The sequence below is a fragment of the Rhinolophus sinicus genome, linkage group LG15 (genome assembly GCF_036562045.2).
Source record: "Rhinolophus sinicus isolate RSC01 linkage group LG15, ASM3656204v1, whole genome shotgun sequence".
NCBI lineage: Eukaryota > Metazoa > Chordata > Mammalia > Chiroptera > Rhinolophidae > Rhinolophus > Rhinolophus sinicus.
This window is the reverse complement of record NC_133764.1, coordinates 40,189,999-40,214,617: the sequence shown is the minus strand read 5'-3', so window position 1 is coordinate 40,214,617 and position 24,619 is coordinate 40,189,999. Positions and strand designations below refer to the sequence as shown.

The window sequence follows — 24,619 nt, the reverse complement described above, 5'->3', positions numbered from 1 at the left end:
TATTTAAACTAGATGCCAACCAACGCAGGCATAAGCGTTAGAAATTCTCCAATTCATTCTGATAGGGACACGAAGGGGTTAAGCCCGAGGCCTTCTGTTGTCTTCTTCCTTTCCGCGCTCCCCCGCCCGCTCCCGCGGGACCGCCGGGATTGGTTGGCACTCAACCAGCAGGCTGTCAATCACCGAGTGTAAACAAGGCGCTGATTGGCTGTTGTCCAGTCCGCACAGGGCCTCCTGAAAAAAGCAATTACTGGCTCCGCGGTTTCAAGGCGGCCCAAGGCCGCTTGATGAAAGGAGATAAGCTGGGGACCGTTTCCAGGACCCCCGCGGGCCGACCCCGGCAGCCCCGGAGCCGAGGTGCGGCGGAGAGCCCGCGGATCAAAGGAATCCGGAGAGAAAGGGGAAGCGGGCGCACGGCCCCGGCCTGCCTTCGCCCGCGGGCATCTCTGACCTGGGTTGGGGGCTTGGGCCACTGGTGGGGGCTCCGGAATTGGGCGCCTGCTTCGGGCAGCGCGGCCAGCGGGGCAGCTCCGGAGAGCCCAGTGCTGGCAGGTAAGCGCTTGGGCTCCGCGGGCCCAGGCCAGGGCTCAGGACAGCGCGCGGGCCCGAGTCCCGGCTCCAGCGACGCCCCAGTCCTGCGGTGTGGACCACTCCGCCCCACCCCACCCCACCCCCCCCCGGCGTCCCGAGCCCCTAGCCAGTCTGAGACTGGCGCCTTCCAAAGCTACCCCGGGCCAGGCGCGCGGCGGCCGCGGAAGGAGAGGCGGCACACATAAATCCATAAAACGCCCGGAGATGCGATTAGCGCGCGGCTATTCATTAGGCCGGGGGCAATTGAATTAGGTCCTGGGTGCGGGCCCGGGAGTGGGGGACCCGGCGCGGGGGTGTCTGGCGCGGACCATCGGGCTCCTGCCCTGGCTTCCCGAGAGTGAAATCGGAGCGGCGGCTCCTGCGTGTGAGCGTTGGACGGAGGGGGTTCCTCCGGGTCCCGACCTTGCGTCTACGTGCGAAACCCGTCCGCTTCCCACGCACACCGTGGAAAGCCAGCCGGAGCCCCGCGCCGCTCCAGAAATTGCGCCCGCGGAAGGGTGGGTGACGGGGGTGGCCGGAGCTTAGGCCGGGAGCCGCTCGCCCGCTGTCCCGGAGCGCGCGGGCTCACGCTGCTTCCCCGGCTTCGGTGGCCTGGCGCACTAAGGCTGTCCGGTCCGTGCGCCCCGGGGCGCGGCCACCTTCCTGCAGTGTCCGGAGCCCTGGCCCTCGGCAGGGCGCCTCTCGCTGACCATACATTTCCTACTCTCTTTTGGAAGCGGAGTTCTCCGTTACTGACTTTCTCCGGTGATCTCGTTTTCGGCCCAGGAATCTTTTTTTTTTTTTTTTACCTTTTTTTTTTTTTAACTTAAGACTAAGTTTAAAGTTCCCTTTGAAATTTTTATAAATAGAAGAAAAAAGGTATAAGAAAAATTCTCCATCCAAGACATGGGACACCTTAGCGAACAGCGGTGTCCCTGGAATTGCTCCGAGCAACCGGAGCCCGCCCCGCAGCGGCCCCGCTGGCCCTTGCTTAAGCCGGCACCAGGTTCCAGCCTCGGACCCCCTAGTGGGGCAGGGGAGGGGCCTCTATCTTATCCAGCCCCCACCCTCCTCTAGAGTGTGTGTGTGAGGGGGTAGCCAGCTGGTAAGAAACCCCCAACCCCCTACGCCAGGCTTCCAAACCCGGACCCCAGCCCCTGCGGGTGGAAGATTGAGGGCCCTGAAGCCTGGCTAGTGGGCCCCACCCCAGAGGCGGGAGATGGGACGGCAGAGGACGGCACCGGGTCCTGGGTCTGGGGCCTCCCTCCTCTCTGCAGGCTCGCTCTGATCCTTGCAGCTCGTCACCGCCAGATTCCTAATTTAGGGGGTGACCACTGGCGTTCAGAACCCCTGAGAGCTGTCCCCTGCTTCTCCTGTCTCGCATCTCAAGAGAAGCTGCCCGCGTGGGGTGGGCCTGACGGCCTTGGGTGTGCCTGGGCCACGCAGCAGCTCCCTGCCCGCCTCGCTCCTCCTTCTCCCCCCAGTGTCGCTTAAAACAAATCTAGTGGCCTTTTTTTTTTTTTTTTTTTCCCCAATCCTGTTTCAAAACAGTTGTTACAGCAATAGCTGCAGCCGGGCCTGCTGGATGCGGCTGGGGCTGGCACCTGCCCAGCGCGGGCGCAGGGCCGCGCAGCAGCTCCCGCAGTACCAAAATAAGCTCCCGTGTTCCCCTCGGAAGACGCGACCCAGGCTCCGGCGGGCCGGGGCATGTTTGGTTGGGCGCGCTATCAGCTCTGAGGAAACCTCCCCGTTTCCTTTTTTACTCTCCCTGCTGTCCAGAGCTAACAAATGTTTTTAATTTTTGAGAAACATGGTGTGGGGATCTGCAGACGCGCCTTCAGCTGGGAAGGGAGAGACAGAGGAGACAAGAGAGGGGACAGTAAGGGGTCAGGGCTGAGCCAGCCCACCAGGTCTCTGCAATCACCTGCAGTTTCACAAATGAATGGGCTCAGTGAGGCCAGCCCACAGGCCCTGCCCCAGCCTGGAGCACAGCCAGGGGCCACCAAGAACTCCCAGTACGTCCTCAGCAGGGGCACAGGCCTTCCACAACCTCACACACTGCATTCCGGCCTTGCCCTCTGGTCTGGGGAGAAGGTAAACAGGCCCCATGCAGCCAGCTGTGCCCTGACACCTGGACACACACACTGCACTGGTGCGCGTACAACACTTGTGCAGACTCACAAGTGCTCACACGTCATACACATGCACACACTTCCACATCACGCACAGTGTGTGTTTCATGGTATGCTCCACCAGCACGCCAGAGAGCCTGCTGTTGTGCACATAGCCTAGGGTCCCTTAGGCCCCAGAACCTCTCCCCACCCCGGCAGTCCCCCGGTCCTCACCCACACACTGGGCCCTGAGCATGGCAGCATATCTAGGTCTCCTGGCTCCTGAAAGACCCAGATCCCACTCTGTCTGAAATCGTGAAATAATTTTTTAACACGGGGTTGGGGATGTCAGGCGAGTTACATAAAATCACGAATTAGTCACTGCTCCAAATGAATGCATGCTTGGGCCAGAGAGCAGCAGAGCTGCGCCGGGGCCTACCGGTGCCTCTCCATTGTTCCTTGGACCATTAGGCAAAAGACAAATTAGAAACAATTTCTTGACAAAAATTGACTTAATTCTTTCCACCAGAGGTGCAGGGGGCCAGGTCCAGAGGCTGTCTGGAGGGGGCCCTGCAGCTGCGGGTACAGTGTGTGCAGGAGGGTGAAGAGAGGTGGCCTGGGGCCTGAGTGGGGGCAGAAGTGGTTTACAGTACCCCCCCTCAGAAGGAGGGCAGTGTTACTTACCCCACTTCCATCAGGAACATAGCTGCCCACAGCCCACTCGGGTTTCCAAGGACAGTGTAGGGGTTAGGAGTTTGCATCCTTCCTATAAAAAAACACCAAACGTTCCCAGAAGTGCCCTGGCTGGAGGGGCTTGGACCTCAGCAACACTCCTGCCTCCAGGAAACAGGACTGGACCCCCACCCATCCCTGTAAAGGAGGTCTTCTGCCATCACGTGGGCATGGTTCTTTTCATCAGAGCCTTTGGCTAGTGTACTAGAGGGGGCAAGGGTGTTGGAGGGGGAAGGTCTGAGTGCGCCAGAGCCAGCCCACAACAAGGTGCTGCCTAGAATTTGTGCCTAGCCTGGGGGGTGGCTTTCTCTGTACCAGGTCTCCTGTCTTTGGGGAACTTAAGCTTTGTTGGGGTAGGTCTGTTTTGGAGGGGAGAGGGAGGTGAAGATCTCCCAGAACCCTCCTCAAAGGGAAGGAGATTGCCCCCCTGAAAACAAAGCCTCCAGTCACATCCCCTTCATTATCTAGCTGGGTCTGCTGGGCCCAGAGGGCCAGGTGGCAGGGGAGGGAGCCCCTGTGAGGCCCAGGGTGGGGGAGGCAGCCAATAGAGGAAGAAGGGTTGTCAGGAGCCAGGCCAGGCGGGGAGGGTCCTCTGGTCACACCCCTCCTGGGAGGCCTCCCTCCAGCATCACCGAGGCCCTGTGCATCGGGCTGAATCTCTCCCCGGAAGGTCCCAGCTCGGGCCTGAGGAAGGGACCTGCATATGGTAGCCCACCTGCTCTCTGAGCAGGCCACAGACAGGCTCCAAGACAGACTTGGGGATGTGGCTGTAAGTTTTAAAAGGCAACAAGAGCAGGAGGGGAGAAAGACTTTGAAGTCAGAGGAACAGCTTTGGGGGCGGGGCAGGGGGCTTTAGTTCTGTTGTTGCTGGTTCTTCCAACCAGGTCAGGAGGCTGCCCAGCCCCCACGGCTCAGGGAAGGTGCTTGTTAAACACGGAACAGTAATTTGAGGCTAAATATAACGCAGTGTGTTCACAGGGAAAGTATAATTCAGGTGCTGGTTGTGTGAGGTTATCAGCCAGGAGACCCATCTGGGTTAAATTGACGTGATTTTCATAAACGGGCCGGAACGTCCCATTGCCAGGCTTCTCCCTGATGTTTTATTAGTGACAGTGTGATTGTTATTACGGTTAAAACGGGGAATGGGGGTGGGGATATGCCTGGGACCCCCACCCCAGAAGTGAGGGGAGCCTCCCAAGGCCCTCCCCCTCCCCACTGTCCAATCCCCTCCAGCCTCCTGGTAGTTTTCTCCTCTGCTGGAGGAAGGCCGGGGACCCCCAGGAAAGCCTGGAAAGGAACCAACAGTGCCTTTCTAGGCTGTACTTGCCAGAGACTGTCCTCCCCAAAGGCGGGTCCTGCTTCTTCCCCACAGGAAGCATCCAGCCCAGTCTGGGGGAGGTGGAGGGAAGTCGGTTCTCTGGGGCTCTATACTCACCTTCTAAAGCAGATATTGGGGGTGGGGACGCACTACCGGGGTCTCCTTGCTGGAGGCTGACCCAAACTGGGCCCTCTGTCTTCCTGCCTGTGAGGAAGGACCCTCCTGATGGCGGGAGCCCAGACCCCGCCTACGGGAATGGGGGCGGGATGGCTTAGTGGCTGGAACTACCCGGCTTGGGGACAAAAGCTCTGGTAGGGCCTGATGAGGGGAGATTACTCAGTGCTTCCAGCCTCCCCCCACCCCCAACCCAACCGGAGTCTGGCTGCCTGCCCTCTCTGGAAGGACACCTGCCTCTCGCAGACCAGCCTCAGCCCAGCCAGAGAAAGTGCCGAATAAGCAGTTGCTGCAGGCCGCTCTTCATGGCTGTGTTTGGGTGTGTTTACACGTGTCACTGTCAGGGTATGTCTGGATGGGGCCTCCAGGGGCCAGACTTCTTAGGCCTGGTCTCACTCTGGGAGAGGGGTGCAGGCTGAGTGTCAGGGTCTCCTCTGATGAAACCCAGCCTGCCCAGGCAGAGCTGGAGCAGACAAGCCAGGCCAGGCACAGAACCTAAAGGACCAGGACTGGGGCCTGGCATGCCCATGGGCAGGGGCCACAGCTCATCAGCCCCAACTCCACCACACAGGCCCCACATGGCTCCTCTGAGCACCAATTACAGAGCTCAGGCAGCAGGAGGCCGGCACCTGCCCCTTCCACCCAGCTCCACACCCCCACACTTCTCACCCCCAGGGTGGGCAGGAACCAGGCAGCCAGCTTCCCTTTGGATTTCCTCACTTTCCCAGACTTGGAAAAGCCCCAGCCCCTACCGGACTGCTCCTCCCATCTCTGCCCCAGCAGAGGGCCCCAGAGGGTAAGGCGCTGCCCATTCAGACTGGCTTCTGACATATAAAAAACTGGAGGCTTGAGCGGCACACACCAGACCCTCCTCTTCCTGCTGTAAAGTTGTTGCTTGCCAAGCTCCCCACTCATATCCCAGACCCAGATCTCCTACCCCTCCCCCACAAGCCTCTGGGCAGAGCCACAACCCGCCCTGGCCTGTAGCAACCTAGAACTTTCCCTCCGAGTCCGAGTCCGATGGCCAAGGCTGGAGGCTCCCTCCCCAGCCTGCCTTTGGGAAGAAATCAGAGCTGGGAAGGCTCCAGACATGCCTTGTTCACCTCCCTCTTATTTCTGAGAGGTTTGAGTCCTTGGCCTGGTTACCTGCGGCATATATAGACCAAAAATAAATTATTCCCATCAAAATTCCCACAGAGCAGCTGGGCCTGCTGCAAAGCCCTTTCCTCCCAGTGTGGAGACAAGCAGCGGGCTGGGGCTGGCTGGGGCACAGCTACAGGGCCACTGCCCCGGCCTCCCTGAGCACTGCCACCGCCTCTTTTGTTAACAGGGCAGTTGATTGTTTAATTAAAAATCATTCAGTAGATCCATTGTTTTCTGACCTGCACAAATACATATCCCCGCCCCCAATTTATGACACCAACGGGGTGGAGTGGAGTGCGTGTTGCTGGAAAGGGTCCCAAAGGGATACTCCCAGAAAAATCCCTCTTCCAAAGACCCAAACAAGGCAGGCCAGAGGAGCCTGCCCTGGGGTCGGCTCCCACCGGCCTCTTCCGCTCGGAGCCTTTTCCAGCACATTTTCCTGAGCCGGGTCTCCAGCTAGTGCTGGGCCCAGGTCCCTTTCAATATGCAAACGCCAGCCCGGCCTGCGGCTGCCTGCTCCACCCGATGAAAGCGCAGACGCAAATAAGTGGCTTTTCTTTCTACCAGAACTGATTTTGTTTGATTTGTATTTTTTAATAGCAGGCATTTGCGATGCAAAAAGCCTCCCGAGGTGGTGGGGAAAAAGCAAAGTCCCTGCATCAAGCCAGAAACAAAAGCCCTTTGGAAATTGAGCCGAAGGGCAAGCGGCGGGGCGCGCCTCCCGGACCCGCGTCGGGAGAAGAGGCGCGGAGCACCTACCGCACAGCGGCTCCGCGGCGGCTGGGCTCCGATCCCCGACCTGCTTGCCGGAGTCCGCCTCGCGCCCTAGAAGGGGGAGGCGGCCGGAGGCACCATAATCGCAAATTTATGGCCTGGGTGACGTGCTTTCCTCTGCCACAATGGGGCCCGGTGACATTAAACAGAAAATTGATGAGAGAGGAGCGAAATCTAATCTTCCCTCCGCGCTTAGCGGGGAGGGGGTTGGGGAACCGGAGGCAGAGTGGTCGCCACAAGTTGGTGCGCTCGGAGCCCCGCGCCAGATGCTTCCTCCCGAATTCGGGCTCCTGGACCGCGGGCTGGGGAGGAACCGCGACCCAAGCCCCGAGCCCCACCCTCCGCAGCCCGCGGACTCTGCAGCATTTCGGGCGGAATCTCCGCTCCTTTACGCACGCCCTGCGAGCACCGCAGTTTCACCCGCTCCGAGGGCCCGGAACCCGCATGGGGACTCCGACGTGCCCCTTGTCCCCGCTCGGCCCCCCAACTCTGGGGGGCCCTCATCAGCGCAGAGCTCCCCGCCCCCACCGCATGGATCCGGCGCCGGGATCCGACCGGAAGACACCGGCTGCCCAGCCCCCACCCCCGAGCAAGTGCGAATAGAGAGCAAGTGACCACGCGGGCCGCGTCTGGAGTGGCTGCCCTGCGGCGCTTCGCTGGTCGCGAGCGCCCGCTCTTCTCCGCCCGCGGCGCGGCTCCCCCGGGGCACGCTCGGCGTCTCCTGGCACCGACCCCGTCGCGCTGCGCCCTTAAAGGCGCCACCCGCCCTGCTGGCCTTTATCCGTGTCGCGGGAAGGTCATGCGGGGGGAGGGGGGTGGCAACGGCCCGGCCCCGCGCGGAACGCTTTCCCTCCACCCCTGGGACAAAATTCCGCGGTGGCCTCCCCCTGTCCAGGCCTCTGGTCTGGAGGAGGCCCTGGCCCAGCAGCCACCCGCCACTCGCTTCCTGAGACCTCCAGGCCCGAGCAAGATACACTGTCGTGACACAGCTGGGGCCTGGGACCCGGCTTTCAACAAGTGGAGGTGAGGGGGGTGCTTCTCAGAGAGGAATGAATGAGGGAGCCCCAGTGGGGGCTGCTTGCAGAAAGAAAGGGCCACGTGCTCACAACACCTTCCCACCAACCAACCTGGCTTTGCTGGCCCAGGAGGGGCAGTGCAGGGGATGGACAGAGCCCTGGTTGGGGGCACAGACTGAGATGCAGAGGGCAAGGCTTTGGGAGAGGCCACTGGTCCACCTCTCTGGCCTAGATGATAACTTGGGCGTCTGGGTGCCAGATGCTGTCGTAGACACTCATTCAATCCTCTGCACACAGTCTGGGACACAGATGTCATGATGATCATGCCCATTTTAGGGATGAGCAAACAGATTGAGACAGTAACTCATCTGCATTCTCACCTACCTGGACCCCTGATTCTTTTGCAAAACCAGGACATGGATTGGCTGGCCTTTGGGTCCTCAAAAGCCCCAACACTCTTGAATGGGGCACATTTGCGTCCTGACTACAAGAGCAGAAAAATGTGGGCCTCATGACCACAGCTGGGGGCTTTGGGCCACAGCCCCCACAGAAAGCTGCCACCAGGACCACCTCTGACTGGGAAGCCACCGCCACGGGCTCTACTGGGCCAGCCTGTTTACTGAGTCACTGGGCTGAAGGCACCACGAGGCAGGTCACCATCTCTGCAGCTGGAAGAACTACTAACGTATGACGGGAATCTGGAACCGGATTCCAAAAGATCATATTGGACTGAAACCAACAAGATTACATTTAACAGGCTGGATGTGGACCTCCACTTTTAGGTTCAAAAATCAGTTGTAAAAATGCAGGCAGCTTCCCGCTGAAGACATGATGAGCTGACTTGCAGCTGTCTTTCCCGTTCAGGCAGAACCGGCCCCCAACGCAGGCCCCTCGTGAATTACTTCCCCCCACCCCTCAGCAGCTGAGCCTGTGCCCTCGGGGCCCTCCCTGGATGTCAGGCTTTCTGGGGGAGGAGATGCAGATGGGGACAGCAGAGAATGGGGTCCTTGTGCTGCTATCATCAAACCCAAGGCTGGATGAACACAGCTTTGTCTGCACCCACACTCCCGTGGTGACCATGGGACCAGGGAGCAGTGCCTGGGGCTGGGGGCGCTTCAGAACAAGAGTGGCTGCTTTTTGGCCTCAGTTAACCCTTGAGTGGGTGTTAGATGCGCAGACTTTCCCCAGCTCTGTGCCTGGGGGCCAGGGTGGGAGGGGACCGCAGGAGAAGGGCAAAAATCAGTGTCAATCCCAAGGTTCACAGCAGCAGTGTGAAACCCAATTTTTTCCAGATTTAAATGACTGCAATCTCTGGGGGAAGTGAGAGGGTGCCCCGGGGTGGCAACTCAGACATTTGGCCTTCCCTTCCGGACCCCCTTCCCAGCACCAGGCCCGGCTGGGAACAGAAGCCCAGCGTGATGGCGTCTCAGTCCTCATCTGGCTCTGGCATGCGCCTCACTTCTGCCGAGTTCTCGGTCATCCACAGGAGGTGGCGTCACACTGGGAGCCCTGCCTGGGTCTCCGCCCCAACTGGGAGACCAAGGAGATCCACCCTCTGCTGGGAGAAGAGCCTGGAGACCCTCTGCTGGAAGCCGGAGGCCCTTGCAGTGACTGCAGAATAAGCTGGGGTGGGGCCAGTCAGGAAGGGCTTCCTGGAGGCAGGAAGGGCAGATGGAAGTGGGAGAGCCGGGTCAGGGCTATTGGCAGGCCTGGTGGCTGGAACTGCAGCAGTGGGTCTGGGGTAGGGATTGGGGCCCTCCCTGTGAATGAGTGGTGTTCCCTCTTAGTGAACTGTGGGTGGGGGTGGCGAGGGGGCAGCAAGGAGGACAGTGGGGGCCCCAGAACCCCAGCTGCAGCAGCCGTGATCGAGCCCAGGCCTGTCTGGCTCACTCCTCCTGGGCAAGCGGCCTCAGGGACTGAAGGAAGTGTTCCTGGGTTTATTCTCTTCTTTATAATTAGCTGTATTTCCCAAATTTCCCTTTAGAAATATATTCATTTTGTAATCAGAGAAAACAAAAACAATAAACGTGACCCCCAAACAATCTCCAGGCCCAGAGAGCCCCATCCCCCAGCCACGCTGTTGGGGAGCCCTGAGACACCCTGCTCCCTCTTCCGGCTGCCCTGGGAATTCTTAACCCTGGCTCAGTGTTCATGGTTCTCCCCAGGTCCCTCAGCCCCACCCCTGCCCAGCAGACCCCTTGAATAGTTGTAAGACCTGGGGTACCTCAGTTCACCCCCTTTCCCCCAGGCCCGATGAAGGCCACCAGCTACACTCAGGGCAGTGCCATCTGCCCAGCTCTAGTCCCTCAGTCCACAGCATCCTGAGTAAATGCAGCCCAGCACCCCAGAAGTCCTTCCCGATCCCAAAAGCTGGGGTGCGGCAGAGCTATTGTCTCCTGAACACCCACAGTTAGACTCCTGCCCACTAGAGTTCCACAGCCCTGCACATGCCATGCTAAGGCCAAGGGTACCAGGAACATGGGGCCCAGCCCAGTGTCTGCTTCTTTCTCCAGTTGGGTGACTTACATTATTAATAAGCTGGAGGTCCAAGGCTCAAAGGTTTGAGTGGCATGCCATCAACAGAAAGACCTCGTCTGCTCCGTCCATCCCACAGGACAGGCTGTGTCAGGCCCGAGCCAGCCCTGCCCTCCACCTCATGCACAGGAGGTCGGCCCCAGGAACCCCACTGCCAAAGCCACGTGCAGCCCCAGTGTGCCCCCACGCCTGTGTCCAGGCCCCATCCCACGCCATGCAAGGCCACAGCCAGGGCCCACACAACACCAGACACCTCCCGTCCTCTGTGTAACCTGGACCCCAAGAACAGGAACTGGGGCACTCCCTTGATCCCTCCTCTGGGTTCTGAGGGGCCACCCAGTGTCCACAGGGCCCAAGTCCCCCCATGAGTTGTTTCCAGCCCAGCTGTCCCCACATGCTTAGTGGGAGCTGCTCAGTCACCCACGGCCAAGCTGGAAATGCCTCCATCTCTGGAGGCCATGGGCTCCAGGGCTCAGAGAGATCCAGGCCCAAACCCAGGTCTGCAGGTATTGGCTGGGTGACCCAGGAAGGTCACCTCATCTCCCTGAGTCTGCCGAGTCCCTATGATCACAGGAAAGACCTCTTTGGATGGGCATTAGAGAAGCAGATGGATGGTGGTGCGGCCCACAAGTGAAATGGAGAAGCGTGTAAGTGAGGGTCCGTGGGTGAGAGCTGCCCATGTTCTCCTTCTCATCATTCTTCACGGCCGGAAACACAGTCATGGTCCCTGAGGGGCCTCCTGGGCCAGGCCTCCCTCATGACCTCATCCCATCTCCAGCCCAGAGGGGCGTTGGTTTGAGTCTGGAGTCTCAGTTAAGGAGTTTGGTGACTTGCCCCCAGCTCTCAGGCCCCACACCACACGTTTGTAAGCACATGGCCAGGAGCAGCTCTGTCCCTGCTTCTGTGATGTCGTGGGAATCCCACTGGAGTGGGTTGCATGGTGGCCCCAAAAGGCATGTCCACCCAGGTCCTGTGAATGGATGTTTCTTTTTCCCCTTTCTTTTACCACCGTGGCAGCACACGGCAGCTCACGTTGGCTGCTGGCCACTCACACTGGCTACCAGCCACTCACCCTGGCTGCTGGCCGCTCATGGTGGCACACAGTAGGTAGCTCACGGCAGCACACGGTAGTCCAGAGCAGCACTCAGCAGCTTGTGGCAGCTCACGCCAACCTCCAGCTGCTCACAGCAGCCCAGCTCCAGGGAGAGCAGACCTTGGCCTTAGGAGCATGGCTCTCCAACCACCTAAGCCACCGAGCCAGTCCCTGAATGAATCTTATTTGGAAAAGAAGTCTCTTCAGATGTGACTGAAGTAAGGATCTGAGATGAAGTCATCCTGGAGTAGGGTGGCCGGAAATCCAGTGACAAGTGTCCTAATGAGAGGCAGGCAGAAAGAGATTTGGAGGGAAGAAGAAAAAGGCCATGTGAGGAGGAGACAGAATCTGGAGTGATGCAGCCACAAGCCAAGGAGCGCCTAGAGCCCCCAGAAGCTGGCAGAGGAGGAATGATCCTCCTCTAGAGCCTTTGGAAGGAGTGTGGCCCTGCCCACACCTGGATTTTGAACTTCTAGCTTCTGAAACAGTGAAAGGATACATTTCTGCTTTTTTAAGCTGCCCAGTTTGTGGTCATTTATCATGGCAGCCCTAATCTAGCCCTGTCCCAGATGTCCCCCATCTGCTTGGACAGATTTTAGCCCAGGAGGCCGAAAGCAGCATTTGCAGGTGTGAAGGCGTGAGTGTGCATGTATGCACGTGAGCACGTCCACACATGTGTGAGGCTACTTCCTCCGCACCTGTGGAAGTGCAGTATATGAGATGGGTTCACACGCCCACCTGACAGATGGGGAAACTGATGCTCAGAGAGGTGGAGTGAGGTATCAAGGTAAAGCTTCAAACAGCAGAGTCACTGACTCCCCCAAAGGCTGACAGCACCACTCCACACCCTTCCCCACCTCCAAGGGTGGGGCCCTCACCTTACAGGCTTCCCCTCAGCCTGAGGTCTTGGTTGAGGACCCCTTTCTAATTGTGCTACAACATACGGACAGTAAAATGCACACGTCTCTAGTTACAGCTCCACTGTTTTCACCCACACAAACCAGCAGCCAGGTTAGCCAGACCGTGTCCTGTCCCAATGGGGTGCCCCTGGGCCCTTCCAGTCTTTGACCGCCCCCACGCCTGATGTGAGGACCATTCTTCTGACTTCCTGCATATGGCTGCTGGGCTGCTTCCTGCCTCTCGTGTCTGGCTTCTCTCACGCCACGTCCTCCGCTGACATTCATCTGTCGTCACATGAACCGGCAGTGCCTCTTCATGGCTAAAGCACATTACATCGTAGGAATAGCTGCGTTTGTTTATCCATTCTTCTACAGACGGACATTTGGGTTGTTCCTGGTTTGGGCTTCCTGAACGGGGCCCCTCCCTCCACCAAAAAAGAAAAGTCCACCAGGTCCCATGACTGTTACCTTATTTGGAAAAAGGGTCTTTGCGATGTAATTAGTTAACCATATCAGGATGAGATTGCCCTGGATTAGTGTTGGCCCCAAGTCCAATGACAAATGTCCTAAGAGGGACGCAGACGAGATTAGATAGACACACAGGAGAGGCCATGTGATGACGGAGGCAGAGACTGGAGTAATGTGGCCAGGAACTAAGGGATGGCGAGGAGAGCGTCATGGACAGAATTCTCCCTTGGGACCTCCAGAAGGAGCCGGCCCTGCCAACACCTTGATTACAGACTTCTGGTCTCCAGAGCCTTGGGAATGTAAATTTGTGTTGTTTTTACACCCGCAGTTTGTGGTCCTTTGTCACAGCAACCCCAGGACACTGATGAGTAAAGCTGTCATACACATTCTCATTCATGCCTTTGGTGCTATGGCCCTTATTTATATCACATATTGTATATCATATGCATTTATATATATATATAGAGAGAGAGGTGAACAGGTTTATTATAAGGAAGTGGCTCACACAGTTTTGGAGGCTGGAGACCCAGGAAGAGCAGATGCTTCAGTTTGAGTCATAGGCAGGAAAAACCGATGTCTCCCATTCAGGCGTCAGGCGTCAGGCGTCAGGCAGCCGGATATCCCTCTGACTTTCGGGAGGGTCAGCCTTTTTGTTCTATCCGGGCCTTTAACTGATTAGACAGGGTTCCTGCGGGTGAAAGCACCCACGTGGGGAAGGGCAGTCTGCTTTACTCGGTCTGCTGATTTGAATGTTGATCTTATCTCAGATCACCCTCACAGACACCCCAGAATCGTGTTGGACCAAATATCAGGGCTCAGTTACATTGACACACAGAATTAACCATCACGGGCACGTACCGATCGTAGCTTAGCTGTAGGAATGAGGAGAAATTGCAGAAGGTTTTCAGAGGTGGGTGCACTACCTTTCACCCCACTGCAAGTGTAGGCGGGTTGAGCTGCTCCCCACACTCACCAGCACTTAACACGGTCAGTTCTCTGACACTTGGCCTTTCTGGTGGGTGGGAGCTGGTGTCTCGTCTTCCTCCTTTGATGGTTAACGGGCAACCAAATTTCATCCGTGTAGTGGCCATTTGCAATAGTTTTAGGTCTGTGAAATGCCTGTTCAAGTGTTTTGCTCATTAAAAAGTTTGTGTTTTTAAAAATTGGTTTGCAAGAGTTCTCTATATATTCTGGGCACAAGGCTTCAGTGGGAGTCTCCATCTTTCAAGATATAAGATGTACTACCTCCCATCTGTGGCCTTTTCACTCTCCTAATGGCATCCTGATGACCAGAAGTTCTTAATTTTCATGAAGTCCAGGATTCTCTTTTATGGCGCGTGCTTTTTGTGTCCTACGTAGAAATCTTTGTCAGTGACAATGTCTTGAAGAGATTCTCTTATGTTTCATTTTAGAAGCGCTCAGTTTTACTTTTCACATTGTGGTCCGTGATCCATTTTTAATTAATTTTTGTATATGGTGGGAATGTAGGGATCAAGGGTCATCACACCCATCAATATCCAGCCAAAGTGGCACCTTAAATGAAAAGGCCATCCTTTCCCCAATGCTGCCGTGGCCTTTGTTATAAATCACTTGATTTGAGGGGGAGGCTGGGGGGTGTCTTGTTCGGGACCCTCTCTCCTCTTCCATTGGTCTGTCTATTCATGTGCCAATCACCCGGAGCCTTCTGCTCGCTCCTCAGTAAGCCCACCCACTGGCTTGAGCAGAGGCCCCTGGGAGGAGGCTGCAGGTCCGGTGGAAAGCTTATCTTGGACCCCCGCCCCCCTAGGTGTCCACTCAGCTGGCCTCTCTCTGTGCAGAGGGCAGCGTTCTCCTCTCTTCTACTGAGCAGAGCTGCCCGACAGCACCCCAGCAGAGCCCAGGCTCCCCAGGCCAACAGGCAGCCAGCCCACAGCCGTGAGATCTAGCTGCAGCTCCCAAGCAGGCGCCCCAACCTCAGGCCGGGAGCTGAGGCGGAGCGTGCCTCCTGGAGGACCATGTGGGTGAGGGTGGGGGCAGCTCTCAGGGAAGGGGCACACCGAGGTCAGCCCCACCTGCCTCACAGCAGCCCCTTGTTTGACCCCCTCGTTCAGCCACTGTGCAGTCATCTGGGACCCGGTGTGTGTGCACAGGGAGCTGGGCACTGGAGCTTACAGTGTAGTGGGGGCAGGATGGGGGGACAGCGCATGGACAAAACAAGTAGGCCAATTACATGGCATGCTTGAAGGGAGTGTGTGGTACCCCGGGGGGCTGGAGCATGTTGCAGTTTTAGACAGGGTGGACAAGATGACATTTGAGCAAAGTGCTGAAGGAGACCAGGGAGCTAGTCACATAGGTATGTGGAGGGGGAGCGTTTCACGCTGAGAGATTGGCAGGTGCAAAGGCCCTGAGGCTTCCAGGGAGATGAGCTGGCAGTTGGCCTTCAGTGAGGATAGGAGGGAGGACAGATGAGGCAGAGGGTGGGGGAACTGGCAGCTGGATCCCAGAGGTCCTGCAGGCCATGGGGAAGATTGGCTCTGGGTGTGTAGTGCAGGAGGCCAGTGCAGGCTTTGAGCGTGGGTGGGACAGCTGTGCATCAGAAAGGGGCCTAAAGCGGAGCATAGCTGAGCCCAGAGAAGGAGGCTGCAGGTCAGGAAAGAGATGATGGCACTCAACCTGGGGAAGGCGCAGCAGTGTGTGGAGTTGGATTTGGCATGAATTTTGAGGCACAGGGATCACGCATGACCACAGCCTTGGGCCTGAGCCCAGAAGGTTGGGGGGCCTTTCCCTGAGATGGGGAGCTGAGGGCTAGCAGTCTTCAGGGAGGCTCAGGGGCTGGGGTGTATGTCTGCTTGGCATGAGGGGGTTGTCAGGTGGCCAGGCCAGTGTGAAAGCATGAGAGCCACCCGCTGGCTTCACGACATGGGTCATGAGGAGGGAGCTTGGAGGGAAAGCAGAGGTCTGGATGAGGTCAGCCCAAGGGCGAGAGGGAACAGCCCAGATGGGAGGGGAGAGCAGAGAGGGAAGAGGGCCTCCAGGCCAGGGTGTGTCCTGGAAGCCCGGAGAAGGAAGTCCACCAGACAGGCATCACACATCGCCATCCCTGGGTCAACTGGAGGAGGGCAGAACAATGACCCCCTGGGTCTGGTGCAGCGGAGGCCACTGGCCTCCTGGACAGGCCCCTGTTTCAGTCCTCTCCTCTCTCTCAGGCTAAGTGCCAGCACACAGAACGGTCCCCTCCCCACCTCAGCTGGCCACCTGGCTCCACCCCTGCAGGGAAGCCCTAGCCCTTTAGTGCCCTGTGAGTCCTACCGTGTACCCACAATGCCCAGGCGACTCCTTAGTTGCTGGGTTCAGAGCACTCACATTTGGAGATGAATATTGCTAAATGACTCTAGGAAGGCTGTCCCAATTCTCACTCTCTCCAGCAAACACTGAGGGTCCCTCTACCCCCGCCCCCACTCTGGGCCACTTCACAAGGAGGTTTGGAGAATGGGAGAGTCTGGAGCATGGTGGGGGCGGGCACAAGCTGTGACCCTTTGGGCTGCGGGTGTGGCCAGAGGCGCTAACACAGTGGTGACAGGGGCAGGGGGCGTGCTGGTCCAGGCCCCACCCAGAGGCTGGGTTGTGGCAGGAGGGAGGCTCCTCTCGCCAACTCCCCAGGCAAGTTGATGGACATGCAATTAACCTGCCTGCGGTTATGTTGGCAACTGAACTGGAACAGGAAGTTAGCGTTATAAACCATGGCCTTTCAAGTTATGACAAATTCATCAAACAAATGAACCTGTGAGCACCGGGAGCAGGGCTCCCAGCCTCCTCGGGCTTCACCAAGTTGGAAGATAAGGCCCGCTCCAGCTCCGAGGCTGACGTGCCTTCCAGCTCTTTCCAGGCCCTTCTGGGAGCTCCGGACTCTTTCCTCCTGGCCTCAGACAACGCCTGGGGCTGGTCCCAGTGCTGTTCCTGACAGGTGTGTGATCTCTCTCTGTGCCTCAGTTTCCCCATCTCTCTGGTGAGAGGCCCCCTCTGTGGAGGGCTCAGCATTGTCTGATTGCCCCTCTTGCTTTTCAGATGCCAGACTTGGCCCAATGCTGCTAACACCTGAACAGGACCCTGTCCACCCCTGCGTTTGAGAGAAAGTTCTGGACCCCCATCCTCCTCAGGGGCTGGCAGTGCTCAGCAGCGCCTGAACTCCGGGCACATGGCCCCCTCGTCCCCAGCAGGTCTGAGAAGCCGACGGCTTTGTACTCAGGGCTTGTGCTCATTGGGCTGGGCTGTCTTTTCAGTTTTAGGCCCAAGATGGGTTTCAAAACGGCCCCAATGCCACAGCAGAGCCTGAACAGTAGAGGAGGGATTGCAGCACAGATATAGGTAGATCCAGGTCAGGGGTCTGGGAGTCCACTGTCTCTTCCACAGGGATGTTCACACTTGGGGGCAGAGTGGGGACTGAAAGAAGTCTTTGTGCCGACCCCATCGGTCAGCACGCTGCCCACCACAACCCCTATTCTGGCCTGTCCAGACCTGAGACTTTAGGCCACGACAGCGCCGAGGTCGGAAGAATCAAAACAGGGGTTCCCTTGGGGCTTGAGGCTCAGGCTGGGGCTCAAGGCTGGCTGCAGTGCAGAGGGGCCCCAAGCCAGCACTTGCCTGGCTTCAGGTAGAGACAGCCCATATCGTCTGTCCCTGGGCAGGGCTCCCACAACCTGTCCACACCTGGCGCTTTGGCAAGCACTTGCCCCCAGAGCTACAGGTGGGCGCTGCCAGCAGTTCCTCCTGCCCTTCACACAGCCCTGCCCCAGGGCTGCTCCCTCTGCCCTTCGGTTCTGGGGCCTCCCTCCCACTCAACGGGGACACCAAGCCCAGGTGTCCTAGGGCACCGTGCAGCAGCAAGCCCCTGGGCTTATTATAAATGCAAGTTTCACCTGTCTGGGCTGAGTTGTGTCCTCCCCGCAAAGAGAGGTCCAAGTCCTGACCCCCAATACCTGTGGACATGACCTTATTTGGAAATAGGGCCTTGCCGCTGTGATCAAGTTACGATTAATTAACCTGCCTGTGGTTATGCTGGCCACTGAAATAGAGAAGGAAGTTAGCATTATAAACCAGGCCCTGATCCAGTGACTGGTGTCCGTATAAAAAGAGGGAAATTTGCACATGGAGACACAGAGAAGGCCATGTGACAAGGAAGCCAAGACTGGAGTGATGCAGCCACAAGCCAAGGAACACCGAGGAGTGCCGGCAGCCACTAGAAGCTGGAAAGTATGGAACAGAGTCTCCCTCAGAGGTTCCAGAAGGAACCAACCTAGCTGACATCTCAATTTCAGCCTTCATGCTTCTAGAGCTATCAGAGAATAAATTCCTAAGCCACCCAATTTGTGGTGATTTGTTACAGCAGCCACTGAAAAGTGGAACATTCCCTTTCTGTTTTTTTCTAGTCTCTTCTTTTCTTTTTTCTTCTCTGTTCCTTTTAGATGGGGCCAAGGGAGCGGCCCATGCAGTTGGCAGGGGAGCAGGCAGGCACGTGGCTGGATAGTTACACACACAGGGCAGTCAAAGCAGCTGGCAAGTGTCTTGAGGATAAGGGGCCGGGCGCCTGACCATTGAAGAAGGGAGTTTCAAATATGGAAAGGAGAAAGGCAGGAGTCAGCTCTGTGGCGCTGCACTAAGCTGAGGTATTGCTGTGAAGTCATGCTTTCTGTATAGAAGTGTGTGTGTGAGTGTGTGTGTGTGTGTGTGTGCGCGCGCATGTGTGTTTCTTAGCTCTGTCTGCCAAAAAGGCCTGGAAACAACAAAGTCCCAGTAGCACTGAGCACTCTTAATGTCCAGATCATGGCTTCTAAATTGCATTCTCCACTAAAAGGAACGAGGGCTTTTCGGAGCTGATGCCAGGGCTGGGGCCAGGGTGCCCGTGTCTGGAATGTCTCGTAATGCCAGAAAGTCAGGAAGTGTTCAAAGAATGAAGGAGATGTCAAAGGCAGGGCAGAGCTGGCAGGGGTTCCCAATGGCCAAATCTGGAAAGATCTGAGCAACAAAATAAAGGTAGTAATGGATTGCTACCTTTAGTTATGATATAAATAATTCATGATATAAATAAATGAATGAATACGTAAATGGGAGAGAAAGCTGAGTCTTGAAGATACAAGGAATAATGCAGTTAGAAAACTTCCATTTGGCAACCAGCATATTAATAATTGATTTAGGGAAAAATCAACAAGGAATGCTCTAACTTGACAGTGAAAGGCTGATGGGAAACAGGATATTTACAGAGATGCTACGTACCTCCTCCTAAAGTAGTTACTAATTATTACTTGTTAACTCATGAGCTCAAAATACTAATTAATTAACTTTGGCGCACAGAAGTCTGGCGGACGCGATCTTAAGCAAGTGACACACGTTAACGTCACCAGCAAGGAGGACAGACAGACATCGTGTACCGAGAACAACACAACATTACTCTGGAGCTATTCCTGCCAAAAATGCAGAAATGGAGTCTAATGGTGACAAGACAGACTCACACTGAGGGATATTTTACAAAGCCACCGACCTGTACACTTTAAAAATATCACAGTCATAAAATATAAAGTAAGACTAATTTTAAAGATAAAGTTTTCTTCATCACGTTTTAAGTTAGATTTTTAAAAAGTGACCCTCTTGCCTTCTGATCTTCTGGGTTGCCTTATCGTTGACAATGACATTCAGGGTCCCAGCTCAGGGTGTACGTCTTCTTAGGGAAGGGGCTCATGAGCCGGGAAACCCCACTGTCGGCTAGTTGTGCAATCCTGAGTGCACCCCACATTTTCTGGCCGCAGTCCTACCATCTGTTAGATGAGCCCTGCCCTCCCCCCAAATTCCAGGACGCTGACCCCAAGGTGTGGGACTAAAACTTTTTCCAGCCTAAGAAAGACTTGAAATCAGATTGAAAGAGACAGGAAACATGACAACAAACCAATGTGTGGTCCTGGATTGGATTCTGGAAACGTATAAGACACTATCGGGGTGATGTGTGAAATTCTGCAATGTCCGTGGGTGCAGGGTAGTTTCGTTTCGCGATTAGAGTCCAGATTTTGATCGGTATGTAGGAGTCGTCCTTGTGTTGGTAAATTCACACTCAAGTGTTAAGGGATAATGCAGCTTATTCTCAAATGGTCCAAAAAATGTAAAAAGCTGTAGAACAAGAAAACATAGTAAAATGTTAATACTTGGAGTTGAGTGAACAGGATGGAGGAACTCTTTGTTCTGTTCTAAGCATTTCTCTGTGAGTTGGGAATAATTCAAAAGTAAAAAGTTCAAAATGAAATAAAACAAACGACGACAAACCCACGCAGTTCAGAGGATGAGAATACACGCCGCAGTCTGGGAGGCAATGTGTGCAAGCCACAAATCCAACCAGATGAGTACCTAAAACACGTAAAGAACTCTTAAAACTTAGCAGTAAAAAAGCAAAACCGTGAATTAGAAAATGGGCAAAAGACACATAGACACAGCTCCTAGGAGAGGCCTGTCAGATAAGCCCATGCAAACATGTTCAAAACCGGGTGATGCAAACTAAAACCACAGCGATATTACCGGTGCACACCTATCAGAGTGACCAAAATAAAAAAAGTCAAAAACACAAGTGCTGGAGAGGATGTGGAGAAACTGAATCCCTCATGCATTGCTGGTAGGAATGGAAAATGACCAGCCTCTCTGGAAAACAGTTTGGCAGTTTCTTTAAAAGCTAACCACAGAGCTATCTTGAACCCTACAATTGTGTTCCTGGGCATTTCTCCCAGAGAAGTGAAGACGTATGTTCACACAAAATCATGAACACAGACAAATGTATGTAGCAGCTTTATTCATCACAGACAAAAACTGGGCAGCAAACCAGATGACCTTCGGGGGTGAATGGCTAAGCAAACGGTGGTCCATCCATACTACGCACGGAACACCAGTCAGCAAGAAGGAGAAGAGCTGCTGACACACACAACAAACGGGCTGCATCTCCAGGATGCTGAGGGACAAAAAGCCAGTCCCAAAGGTCACATCCTGTATGACCCCATTTATATGCCATTCGTGAAATGGCAGAATTATAAACAAGGAGAACAACATGGTGGTTGCAGGGGCCAAGGTGGGGGGAGGGGAGTGGGTGTGGCTATAAAAAGGCAGCATGAGATATCCTTGTGGTGCTGGAATGTTCTGGATCTTTACTCTGTCCCTGCCCAAATCCCCGCTTGCGATGCTGAGTATAATTTGGGAGGAAACTGGGTAAAGGGAACGTGGGATCACTCTGTTATGTTGGACAACTGGGTGTGAATCCAGAATTATTTCAAAATACAAAGCTTAACAAAAAAATCCTAACCGATTCTTTTGTTTATATGTATATGATTTGATATAACTGTTAAATATATATATTGCTGTGTTTATGACATACATTTGCATACACTTGAGATGTCTCTCAGAGTGAGGTTCCGGGGAACCCCCACCAGAATCGCTGAGGGGGCCTATTATGTGAACTTCATGGACCCCTCCCCAAATGAAGAAACCAAATTTCCTAGCCAGGAAACGGAATTTAAAACGAGCTGTCCTGGGGCCTCTTCGGCTCAGGGACAGGAATCTCAGTAGTGACACTCTCACTCCCTAGAATTTCGACTTGTGAGCAGAGTGACAGAAATTTGGACATTTTCCTCATGTGATGGTTTGATAAAAACAAAAACAAAACATGTTCACAAATTCTTTGATACTTTGCCCATTTGAGGGTGGGCCTATGTCCCCCTGCCCCCTGGGACCAGAGCTGGTCTCGGTGCCCTGCTCGGCTGGTTCAGAAAAGCCCTCAGCTTGCTGTTTCTCCTGTGACGCCAGCTGGGGAGCCCTGAGCTGCCCTGTGAGAAGCCGACACCTATGAGAAGACCACGTGGGAGCATGCCCAGGCCACAAGAAGTCACCACAGGTAGTGCGATGGACCCACCAGCTGACGTGCCAGCCCACAGCGGGTCTCAATCCCCAGGCATGCACACTCCGAGTGGCCCCAGACCAGGGCCCGGAGAGCTGCTTACTGTTCGTGCACATCCAGATAGCGCAGAAATAAAGAGTGAGCGCTTGCTACGTTTACAATGACCTGGCAGAATTATTCTTGTCTGTTGGATCCAACAATAAACGATTGGGCCTGCATTTTGGATGTCTTTGGGGTTTAAATTCCACTTTCCTAGTCATTCATTTTAACATATTTTACAAAAGTATTAGTCCACGATGGATTGGGAAACAAAACAAAACAGAAGCACTGGCGGAAACCACTCTTTCCAGATGTGTGGCTGAGAAGAGGGAGCGGCTGGAGTGTGAGCTAAGGGGCGGTTGGTTGTTGATGCTGGTGACGCTGTTTACTTTTAGGATGAGAGAAACTTGAGCATGTTTACACGCTGAGGAGAAAAAGCCAGCTGAGAGAGAAAGGGATGACACGGCACAGCAGAGGAGAGATAATCGTTGGAGTGAGTCCACCTCTTGAGCTAGTGGGCAGAACAGAAACCCAAAGTTCGGGGGCACACACACGGAGTAGGAAGGGGGCCAAAAGGACAAAAGCAGAGGTTTTTAAAAAAGAATTATGGAAATAGTAACTATACCTCTGCACCAACAAAATAAAAGAACATCTAAATTAGATTATTTTCTAGAAAAAAAAATACAAAATTGACCCAAGAAGAAGTAGAAATAACCATTGGGCGGTGGAATGGTGGTCAAGAATCCATCCATAAAAATGTCACCAGGCCCAGGTGGTCTTAAGACAAGTTCCACCAAAGTTTTCAAGGAATAGATAATTACCATATATGGACACCCCTCCAAAGGATAGGAAAAGATAGGGCTCTTCTGGACTCTTCTACAAACCCAAAGTGGAAAAACCAGAAGAAGTCAAAGTTTCAACTTCCTTCATGAATGCAGATGCAAAAACCCTAACTAAGATGTTGGGATATCTTTGTTTTTTTTTGTAAATGTCTCCAGTTGAAAGTTCAGTTTGTTCCTTGTCAGTCTTTCTTGTTTTCCAATAAATGTACTTAAGGTATTTAATTTTTCCTTTGGGATATCCCAAGGGTTTTGAAACATAGTGTTATCAGTGTTTCTTCATTTATGAATAGTTTGCAATTTCTGTTTTGATTTCCTTCTGTAGCCAAGACTTATTTAGAAGGGTGTTCTTAAACATCCAAGTGAACAGTTTTTATGTTATCTTCTTCCTCATAATTCCTAATTGATTTCATCGCAATCAAGAAACGTGAACTGGGGGCCGGCCCAGTGGCTCAGGCGGTTGGAGCTCCGTGCTCCTAACTCCGAAGGCTGCCGGTTCGATTCCTACATGGGCCAGTGGGCTCTCAACCACAAGGTTGCTGGTTCAATTCCTCGAGTCCCGCAAGGGATGGTGGGCTCTGCCCCCTGCAACTAGCAACGACAACTGGACCTGGAGCTGAGCTGCGCCCTCCACAATTAAGACTGAAAGGACAACAACTTGACTTGGAAAAAAAAAAAGTCCTGGAAGTACACACTGTTCCCCATTAAAGTCCTGTTAAAAAAAAAAAGTGAACTGTGTGATTTCTGCTTTGTTAATCCATTAGATTTCTTTGGTGGCCCAATAAATGGTCAACTTTTTGTGCTTGGTCCATATGTGTGAAAAACAGTCTTTGTTCATTGATCAATAAGTCCCTTTACAGAGACCTCTTGGATCTGGGCGTTGGCTGCCCAGGGGTGGGATGGGGGGTACAGGTGGGTGGGTGTTCATTACGTGAGAATTTGAGGGCTGTACATCTGAGAGACATCCTTGCATAGTGTCGCTTTTCCCTTCTTTCATTTTGCAGTGTTTTCTACTGGGTGGGTGTGAGGGTAGCAGAAATTTTGCCTCAAACTGGCACCAACAATAATGAAATTTAATGTACCACAGGCTAGAGGTGTGACAAGCCCCAGACTTGGTGACTCAGAAGTCCAACAGCATCTCCTAGACCCAGGGTCCTTCACTAGACTCAGAAGTTGGGAGGGGTCTGTTTTGTCCCAAGTATCTCTGTCCGTTAATGCATGACTTTAACTGGTCAGCATTGATTGTGATGACAGCCGCACTGAAACCTCTTCGTGTGATCCAGCTTCCGACTTTCATTTGCATGTTTCCTGCTGTTCCGACCTCCCCACCCCGCCCCCCATTTCCTGCTTTTGTGAGATACAGCAAGTTGTCTTTGTCCCAGTTTGTTTCTTCTCATGGTTTGGAAGTTTTACATCATTTTTCTAGTCATCTAGTGGTTACTTTAAACTTTTCACATGCATATTTGAACTCACCTTTCCTTACCCAAGTCGAGAATTCATCAGTACCCAGGCTGTACCCATCAGTAAGACCACTGCCTCCAGGTCCTATTTCCCTCCCCTCCCCTGCACTGCCCAGCATGAGGGCACCAGGAGTTTCCTCCAGACTGTGAAGAGCATTTCCCAGTATGCATCCCGGATGAAACTAGTCTTGCTGCCCCCGTAGCCCAACGTTCCTCCTGGATTCATTTCTCATTTTGATGGAGTATCTAATCTAGCGATTACTTCAGACAGTATTTGGTGGAAATAAACTCTCCCAACACTTGGCATGACCCAAAAAAGGGTTTGATTTTCCTCCCAGCTGACCGGCTGTGAGCCCGGCAGAGAACTACAGGCTCCGATAACTCTCCCTCCACACTGTAAAGGTGCCCTGGGCTGCTGGACGTCCAACGTTGCCTCCGTGTCTGACGTTAGGCTTATCCTTCTCTTCTCTTCTTTTCTTGGACGCAACCTGTTTTGTTTTGTTCCCCCCCACGCTCCCCGCCACTGGGAGATTGTGTTTGATCCCTTTC

At 54.5% G+C, this 24,619-nt stretch overlaps 1 protein-coding gene and 1 long non-coding RNA gene across 2 annotated transcripts; both read left to right on the top strand.

The window, feature by feature from the left end:
• Positions 1-242: 242 nt before the first annotated feature.
• Positions 243-18,758, top strand: LOC141568963 (uncharacterized). The gene is made up of 3 exons (XR_012492303.1): positions 243-552; positions 16,566-16,776; positions 16,878-18,758. It is a non-coding gene; the product is annotated as an uncharacterized LOC141568963 (long non-coding RNA).
• LOC109449348 (uncharacterized) lies at positions 6,661-16,556 on the top strand. The gene is made up of 3 exons (XM_074320357.1): positions 6,661-6,924; positions 7,019-7,845; positions 9,229-16,556. The coding sequence occupies exons 1-3, from the start codon at positions 6,661-6,663 to the stop codon at positions 9,458-9,460; spliced, it is 1,323 nt and encodes a 440-aa protein (XP_074176458.1). The 3' UTR covers positions 9,461-16,556.
• Positions 18,759-24,619: the final 5,861 nt, after the last annotated feature.